The sequence below is a fragment of the Raphanus sativus genome, unplaced genomic scaffold (assembly GCF_000801105.2).
Source record: "Raphanus sativus cultivar WK10039 unplaced genomic scaffold, ASM80110v3 Scaffold0106, whole genome shotgun sequence".
NCBI lineage: Eukaryota > Viridiplantae > Streptophyta > Magnoliopsida > Brassicales > Brassicaceae > Raphanus > Raphanus sativus.
This window is the reverse complement of record NW_026615427.1, coordinates 45,553-54,675: the sequence shown is the minus strand read 5'-3', so window position 1 is coordinate 54,675 and position 9,123 is coordinate 45,553. Positions and strand designations below refer to the sequence as shown.

The 9,123-nt window shown below is 41.1% G+C and overlaps 2 protein-coding genes across 2 annotated transcripts; one reads left to right on the top strand and one right to left on the bottom strand.

Annotated features, from left to right (window-relative positions):
• The first annotated feature begins 617 nt into the window (after positions 1-617).
• Positions 618-2,736, top strand: LOC130501143 (uncharacterized). Its single transcript, XM_056996023.1, has 6 exons — positions 618-683; positions 924-1,001; positions 1,085-1,159; positions 1,231-1,595; positions 1,701-2,335; positions 2,412-2,736. Exons 1-5 carry the CDS (start codon positions 618-620, stop codon positions 1,801-1,803), a joined length of 687 nt encoding a protein of 228 aa, XP_056852003.1. The 3' UTR covers positions 1,804-2,335; positions 2,412-2,736.
• Positions 2,737-3,498: 762 nt separating this feature from the next.
• LOC108829566 (uncharacterized) lies at positions 3,499-4,970 on the bottom strand. The gene is made up of 4 exons (XM_056996022.1): positions 4,728-4,970; positions 4,455-4,647; positions 3,739-4,349; positions 3,499-3,585 (listed from the first exon to the last, which is right to left on the bottom strand). The coding sequence occupies exons 1-4, from the start codon at positions 4,968-4,970 to the stop codon at positions 3,499-3,501; spliced, it is 1,134 nt and encodes a 377-aa protein (XP_056852002.1).
• Between the last annotated feature and the right edge of the window lie 4,153 nt (positions 4,971-9,123).

Sequence of the window (9,123 nt, the reverse complement as noted above, 5' to 3'; positions counted from 1 at the left end):
CATTGTGTGAGGTAATTTTAAATAACCAGGCTTTGCATTTTGATAAAGTAAGGCATTCTCTGATATGTCTCTTGGTTTTATTCCAACTGAGTGTGATGGTTCTCTGCCGGGTCTATTGTAGGGGACTGGTGCGGTGATGCCCCTATCATCTCCTGGGTTGGACCACTCTGTTGCTGTTATTGAGGTTCGTCTACCACCTTTAATGCCTCACACTTCCTTGTTGGTATATAGATATGTTAATCTTATAAAACTTCCTCTATTGTAATTCCGATTGAACCATTATTGATTGTTCACTGTACAGCCATCGTCTTCAATTCCAGCGATTGTTGGAGGCACTCCATGTGTGAGTGCAACCGACGAAGCCGCACTAACCGCTATGCAGCCGTCTTTTCCTTCTGCCAATATTTCTCAGGTTTGTCTTTCACAATGCACAGTCTTCACTTTCACATAGTTATGGTTGCCAGTGTTTAAAATCCCATTAACTGCATCTCCTACTTTATCTAATCCACTCCCAGTTACAGGTCTCAGCCGATGTATTACATCCAAGCACGGAACCAGCTGCTGCTTTCATCCCTCCCCAACCAGTTGTCTTCACATCCACTCTTCAAATTCCGTCTATGCATTTGGCACCATTGTCAGCACCTCTGTCTGATATCCCACCTCCTGCAGCAAAAGTTGTTACTGTAAGTGTATTGTGGTCCTTACATTAACCTCAATTTTTACCTTCCTCAGATTTCGTTAGTCTGAACTTCATCTCCATGTATCTAATTTTCTATTCCATTTGTGATTCTATTCCATTTCCCTTAACCTCACTTACGTTTGATTAAGTTCATAGTTATTCTGATTTGAATTATTTCTTTTATAAGAGTAACATGGAATGTTTCCAACTTAATTTAACTTCACTGTTTTTGTCAATTCCATAGGTTCCATCAGATGTATCAGCCCCAATAACGGAAGCCTCTTCCTCGTCCATAGTTCAAACAGTGCTTACTCAATTGAAGGTTTTCAATACCATTTACAATACAGTAACATTCAATATATATTGTCTGTTGTATATGCTAGTTCTAATGTATATACAATGTAGGATGATGCTGGAGGTCAGGTATCAAGCGCAGGGGATGACGTCTTGAACAAAAACTCCACTCTCATCCCAAAAAAGGTCAGCCGATCCTTACTCTATTGTTTTGTACAAGTATGTATATAGTCAGTAACGTTTTGCATTCCATCCAGGGTGGTCGTGGTGGGAAGGACAGTACTGTTGTGCCACCTGAGGGAAGAACACGTTATAGCAAGCGGGATCGACATAGTCCTGACTTCTATACGCCAGGTGAAGGTCCCACTAAGCAAGAAAACAAACGTGTATGTCGTGTTCCGAAGGAAAAGGTGAACGAGAAGGAGAAGAAGAAAGAGAAGGAGAAGATTAAGAAGATTGCAAATATGAAGGAAAAGGAGAAGGAGAAGGAGGTGGTTCCTGCCGTTGCTGTCCCAACTTTCCCAATTACAGAGTCCACTCCTCTCATTGGGGGTTTTACCCCATTTCTCCCTCCAAATCCTGTTAAGCGCGATGCATTCCTTCAGGCTGTCAAGGATTCCAAGTAAGTTGAACCTACTCTATCTCTCACTGGTGCCCCAACTTTTTTACAAAGGTATGTAATTGCTTCAAGTCTTAGAGTTCCTGGGTTGTTTGTCTATCTGTGCAGGAGTCAAGAAGCTGACCTAGTTCCTGCTTTCGACCTTCAGACGTTAATGCCAATTTTTGACTGCAGCCGTGTTCCTTCTGAAAAGTCCTTACTCAAATTTTAGCAAGTGTGTGCATGTTGCAAGTGTGAAGTAACCTTCTAATGTAAAATTTATTTTGTACTGTGATAGGCAATCGATCGTGTGGTCGCATTCATTCGTAAGCGTAGGGATGGTCTGCCCCCGACTAGATTTGACTTCCTCGACTCATCATTTGTTTCTACCATCCTCAGTGACTACCTCGATTTCAATGCTTGTTCAGCCAAGGATGCTTTTGCATTCTCCCCAACTTTGAGGACAGCGTTTTTATACCGTCCCCAGTGGTTCACGCAAGTTGATTTTCTCTACATACCGGTTCTAGTGAAGAAAAGCCATTGGGTGGGCGTCATTGTTGATTTGCCTATGTGGGCGATGTATGTTGTCCAAGGCAACACCGGTTGTCCTTCTGAGTTCGACATAAGTTCAGTGATAACACCTGCCTCTATTCTCTTGCCACACCTGATAGGGCGCTTCTGTATGACTAACCATGCTCAGAAACGCAATTTCGAGCCCATGACCGTCTCGAGGTTGGATATGCCTTCTCTTGTGGAGCATCCAGGTTAGACAAGAGGGTCTCAGTTTGCTCTCCTTTTATTTATCTCTGCTTGAAATTAACCTGTGTGACTGTTGATTAGGTTGTTCGGCGGTGGTGGCGCTTATGTTGTTAGAGTTGCACGCTGTTGGCAAAGATCTTAATATTGTGCAATTCACTGAAGCGCTCGCTCGCACAGCTGCAATGAACTACGCCATCGAAGCATTTCACCTAACTCCTTCCATTTCAATTCTTCCTCCTCCTTAGCCCCTACTGTTTTCTTTCGTTGTTTCTCCTTAGCATGTAATCTTATGTTTCTATACTCAGACTAATTCGGAGGTTCTTTGTGTTTTATTGTCCTGCTGAACTTGGGGGATTAGACTCCTGCTTGGTATCTCGTTCAATATTTTACTATTTGATTTCTTAATGCGGCTATTCCATGTAGTTCCTATACTATTTCAGAACTATTCCACATTGTTCCGTTATTACCATTAGTAAACATGTAATTAAATTTGTGCTCCCAAACTCAACTGTTGCTTATTTGGAGTACTGTGTGACTCTTTATTTTGGAGTCCAGAAGGCTTCTTATTGGTACACCAGTGTAACTCGTTGAAACCAACACTTGCCCTCATTCTCATTAGATCAGACGATGTTGTTGTATAACTTTATTTGTCAGTTAGATTTGGCCATTGGAGCTGCCGGACTTCCCAATTAAGCGAGATATGAAACTTATGTAAAATATTACTACTAAATCGAATGGGATAGTTAGTTACTACATAAGAATAGTTTCTAGCTACATAGTAATGTTAGTTCTTATAAACAAATAATATACTATTTTCTGCCTTTTACTCATCCTTAATCACTTTCTTACAGAACATCAACCATATTAGATTAAAGGTAAGATTGGCATCATTTATATTACACAAAAGAGAAGGCATGCGTGTCTTCATTACAACAACACATTGTTTGTGCTAAAGGGGTTATATATGACATAGTATATACATCACAAATACATCCATATATGGCACTGCGTGCATATATTTTTGTATTTGTTCACAAAAGCAACATCTCCCCTTTCTTCGTTATTTAGTAGGCCAAGTCTGTCGATGACTCTGGCATCTGGTTATATTACCATTTTCCCATAATATTGCTTCTATAGCCTTCTGATGCCATCTCCTTCTTCTATCTTCTTATATAGGATTGCGGCAAGATGCCCTGTTGTGCCCAGTACGGCCACAACGTGCGCATCTCCTGTTGGATGATGACTGTCCTGACTTCTGCAATGTAATTTCGTAAGATAGTTATTATCCATTATATGTCAACCATATTCGAATACCATTCCATATGTAAACCCCCATCACCTATTCCACTTACACTAACAAACTTCACTATTAAACACCGGTAATACATCTCAGTCTGGACTCAGTTACCTTGAACTCTCCACGAGACTTGATTCGCACCTTCCTTGGGCGCCCAGATGGCCTGCGGACGGCTGGGGGAAGGAGTTCGGTTGTGGTAGATGAACCAACTTGCGACCCACCAACTGAAGGAACTGGGTAGATTTTCCCAGCAAATCCTTCTCTCCAATTTTGGATCCGATAGGCGGAGGCAACCAGAGAGTCTGATGGGAACCAAACCTTCGACGCGGCAGCTAGAGCATGGGGACAGGGGATTCCGATTTCGTCATACTCTCTGCAAGAGCAGGACCCAAGGGCTAAGCTAACTGTGAAACACTCTCCTGTAGGGTCCTGAACTTGAAATTCTAATTCACTTATGTCACGCACAGCCATTGCAGTTGAGAGGTCATAGTTTTCTTCAACAAGTTTACGCACGTTAGGGGTCAATGTTCCCTGCTCGTTGTTAGCTTTTGCACGGCGCAATGCCAACCAACCCATCACAGTTGTTCGTATATACTCCAGCATCATGATTAGTGGGTACTCTCTTGCCTCCTTAATGGCTGCATTCCATGACTCAGCTATGTTAGAGTCCATTATGTTGTATCTTCGACCTTTGAAATGTGCCCTCGTCCAATGCGTGAATCCTGTGATAAAGTTGTGGGTGTCAAATGTACTTAACATGGAATAGAAATCTTTATATTACTATTTGATATGGAATATCGCAACCAAATAGATGGAAATGTACACACCTATATCAACAAGATAGGAAGCACAAGCAGGGTTAATTCTCTGGATTTGTATGAACACCCTATTGAATTCAGTGATCGTGAATGCCCGAGCTGCAGCAGACATTAGGTTTCCAAGTCTTGGCATCTTATAGAGTACCTGAATATTGCGCCAGAGATGGACCACACACGCTGCGTGGTGGGCTTCTTTGTACACCTACAAATGACGTTACTATACCAATTACTACATGGAATAAAATATAATGGATGTAGATGTGGATTTTTTGCAATTGCTACCTTTCGCATGCCAGTGTATATGCTAGCATGTCTATCCGAGATAAAGACGAGCTGGGGGCAGTCGGTGACAAATGTGCTCAGCTTCTGGAAAAACCACTCCCAGGCGTTATCGTTTTCGTTGTCAACCACTGCAAAAGCTAGGGGAAATATTTGGAAATTCCCGTCTTGTGCGCATGCCGATAAGAGGCATCCTCCATACTTGCCTTTCATAGAAGTGCCGTCAACGACCACTACTTTCCTCATCGACGCGTACCCTGCTACAGAAGCTCCATACGCAACGAAGCAGTACTTAAATCGTGTCCCCCCCCTCTGGGTCATCGTTTTGCTCCATAAAGCAAAGGGTCCCCTCGTTTGATGCTTGCAACAGTCCCAGATATGCAGGAATGAGTGAGTAGCTCCCGGCCATTGTCCCCATTGCCTGTTCCATTGCTAGCTCTCTTGCTCGCCAAGCTTTCCAATATGAAACATTCACATTGAATTCATCAAGGAGTATTTTCCTTATCCCTGCCGGTGTGGGTCCCTTCTTAATTCCTACAAATCGGGACTGTAGGATCTCTCCTATGACTTGTGTTGTAGCTAATTTGTGAAAGTTCCTACGCTCGTCAACCGTGCATGTGTGAGTCAGAATAGCTTGTCGGACTTGGAAGTTACCGGTAACATCTAACAGCATCGCATAAACGCGCCATGGACATGATTCCCCAACACATTGAACCACAAGCATGCAGGTATTAGATCCGGTTGTCTTGAAATGGAACTTTCGGTTAATTGCATGTATTGCCAGCTTGATTTTGCAGTCCGCTTTAGACTTGAAGACTCGGCCAACAAATATCTCATCTCCCTCGTAATGAACATCAGCTAGGGCGGAGTCCACACCTGTAATAAGAGAAGGTAAGTTAATTGTTAGGTTTATCAAATAGTATAGTTATTAAATATTTCCATATTATTAAGAGTAGTATGGAATATTGCGAATTAACTCACCTGATATTAATCGAGCGTTGAAAACCGGAGGGGCATCACGACCTAGCAGAGCCGGATTAGCTGGGTCGTTCAACATGTCATGCAGGGTTTGATCAAATCTTCCCCAATGTATTCCGTCATCAGGTGGCAACTCTTCACCTTCTTCTATACTTGCTAGGCTATCATGTGGGTCTTCAATTGGGTCTGGAATCCCAAATATTAAACGTCTCCTCACTGGCATGTTAGCTCCGCGTCCTATATCACCCGAGGTTTGCAAGACAGGGACCACCATATCATCATCTGAGTCTGTCTCCGATGATGATTCCATAGGCATCTTGTTCTTCCCCTTATCTTTGTCTGCAATACCATGATTTCTAAGACGATTACCCTGATTAGGCTCTCGGATTTCTATTCCACCCGTTAGGAATGGAATAGGACGTCTGCTCATAGTTTCCATTCCATCTGGCTGACGAGAAATAGAACCCGATGGCACTTCTATAACATTTGTGTTTGCATTTGGCTGAGTCTGTGGAAGTGTCAGTGGGGTCTCGGAAATCGCAAACTCATGCCATGATTCGTCCATTGTGGGAATCACCCTGGCTGGAATTGTTTGATTTGGTAAATCTGTCTCCCGTCCTAACAATATTCCTCCGGTCTGAACAACTAACGAAACAAACAGGTTAACCTCCTCTACTGCCCTTCTCATCTCGATGAATCCCCTCACTTCTATGTCATCCGATAAGTACTGCGGCAGTCCCAACTCAGGGTCTTCAAAATACACCCACTCTGGGTATTGGTAGGATAGTTTCAGCGTCACTCCTTTCGTTGTTACTTGGAGTCGCTCCCTAACTGCGGTAACTAACTCAGACAATGTCATCCCGGTATACAGTTGGATGTAGTGCTCCAGGTTGTTAGCTATGTCCGGTTCGAAAATCCATTGCTCGTATTGGTCACGGACCCACGAACCGAGAATCACTAAAACTCTATCTTGACTCGTCATCTGCCAAAAAAAATTACAGTTTGACTATTATATCTCAATATCTATTCCATTACCCTGCCTACATTATGTTATTCTAACAAAGAAGCTTTACATAAAACACCATTAATTGCAGTGGTCAGTGGAGTTGAGATATCTGAAACACCATTAATTACATTATAGTGAAGACAAGTTACCTGTAGGTTCTCTTTCAGCAATAACTTGGTTCATTCATTCACCTTCTTCTTTTTGGATTTTCTCAGATGGAGTTACAGTAGATAATAAATGGAATAAACCTATATTTATTGATATTCTCTTATAACGTAATCCACTTGTTTGAATGTAAACAGTAAAAATACCTTGGTAACTACACCTACTGACGTGGCTTTCCCCTAATCTTTCAAAGTGATTAGATTTAAACAATTAATAGCCATTTATTCTATTGCATGAGGCGTCACGTCCCCTACCATACACTACATGCTTCTAGATAACAACTGATCACTAGATTGGTTTTCTATTTCTAATTTGTTAAATGGAATGGAATACGTTTACTACTACTCCATGGCTTTATACATTTCTATTTGTGTTTTGTAAGTTTGTAGGTCGGTGATTCATATATCAGGTCTTAGATATGGTAAAATGTTTTACACATGTATTTGGGTTTATAGTTCCTTAACTTGGGTTTAGTGTTCTTTCTGTTATTGCACTTGTATTTTGATTTCGAAACTTTTGTTTTCTCAATGGATTTGGGTTGAAATTCGCAAACTAGGGTTTAGTGATATTGCATGGATTTGGGTTTAAATTCCTTTCATCTTTTGGATGAGGCGTCACGTCTCCTCCCACACACGAGATGCTTCTAGATAACAACTCATCACTAGATCGGTTTTCTATTTCTAATTTGTTGAATGGAATGGAATACTTTAACTAGTACTCCATGGCTTTATATATTTCTATTTGTGTTTTGGAAGTTTGTAGGTCGGTGAATCATATATTAGGTATTAGATATGGTAAAATGTTTTACACATGTATTTGGGTTTATAGTTCCTTAACTTGGGTTTAGTTCCTTAAATTGCTTTACGTTAAGTGGAATAGTAGTTCGACTAAATAGAACCTTGTAATCCTATTATATGTAATATAACTAATCCTGGATGATACATTCTAAATGTGATTTCAGCTTTTAACCCACATATATTGTCATCTAGCATCATTTAATATTACCAAAATAGAAAGTTACTGGGTTTTCCGTTAAACACAACCGATGTTTACTATTACAGGGTCACCTTACTAGCTCCATCACAAACACATCCTTCAATGGCTTCACTCCACTTATGTGTGTATTTAGCAACAAAATGCATCAGTTAACCTTCGCAGTGGTTAATACTACCAATTGCATATATTGCAATGGCTGCCGCGTTAGTTACAAAGTTCCCAAAATATTGCTTCACCCTTCCTTTTGATGCCAGTGACGGTTGGTTGCTTAGTTATTACATTCAGATCCTACAAAATGCCATGGTGTGCCCGGACAGGCCACAGCGTATGCACCGTGGGATTGTTAGGTTTGTTCCCGAATCCTGGAAGTTTTTAACCCAATGAACTTCGTTTATATATTATATGAAACACTTTTGCAGTACATTCCTTCATTGAGTCAATATAACGTACTGTATCTATTTATTACCTCCATATTCACCTTTGTAGCAGCAGAGGTGTTGACATCAGTATTGGAATTTAAGCCTTTCACACCAAATATAGTTCCTCCTCCGATATGACCATCTGTTTTCTCTGACTCTACACCTAAACAAGGATACCCTCATTAAATTAGTACCCATATTTGGTCCCATATTTATATATATATATATATATATATATATATATATATATATATATATATATATATATATGACATGATTACTTATCAATTCACTACTCTAATCATACTACCCAATATTTGGTTAACGTCCCTTACTGGTGGATCCTGTCTGTTACCTAATTCAGCCATCTTTGTGTTATTGACCTTCTCGCTACTTTCAGGTGCTTGGTTAGATTGTCCAGCCAATGTGGTTCCTCTGCTATCATGCTGTAAGTCAGATGTGTTTGGAATGCCGGCAACTCCAAAGATCATGCGGTTCCAAATAGGCTTTTTCCCTTTTCCAGATAGATTATTGGTTGTCCTGAAGACTGGCACCACCATATCGTCATCAGAGTCAGAGTCTGTGTCCGACGTAGCTTCAATCCTCATTTTTTTCTTCCCCTTCTGCATAGATAGATCAGCCTGACGATGAATCCGTTGTCGAGTATTTAAGTCTGGCTCTCTAATTTCCACTCCACCTGTACAATATGGAATAGAACTTCTTCCGGTGTTTGCTATTCCACATAGGACGTCTATCATACCGTCAGGTAAATTGAGCTCCTTCGGACCTGCGTTACACTTGGTAGCAGGAGTCGTCAAAGGGGTATCAGCCATCG

Coding starts and splice junctions, on each gene's coding strand:
- LOC130501143 (XM_056996023.1), top strand. CDS start 618: ATGCATTTGGCACCATTGTCAGCACCTCTGTCTGATATCCCACCTCCT. Junction 684..923: donor CTGCAGCAAAAGTTGTTACT/GTAAGTGTATTG, acceptor TCAATTCCATAG/GTTCCATCAGATGTATCAGC. Junction 1,596..1,700: donor CAGGCTGTCAAGGATTCCAA/GTAAGTTGAACC, acceptor CTATCTGTGCAG/GAGTCAAGAAGCTGACCTAG.
- LOC108829566 (XM_056996022.1), bottom strand. CDS start 4,970: ATGAGGAAAGTAGTGGTCGTTGACGGCACTTCTATGAAAGGCAAGTAT. Junction 4,648..4,727: donor TATACACTGGCATGCGAAAG/GTAGCAATTGCA, acceptor CGTCATTTGTAG/GTGTACAAAGAAGCCCACCA. Junction 3,586..3,738: donor AGTCTCGTGGAGAGTTCAAG/GTAACTGAGTCC, acceptor ATTACATTGCAG/AAGTCAGGACAGTCATCATC.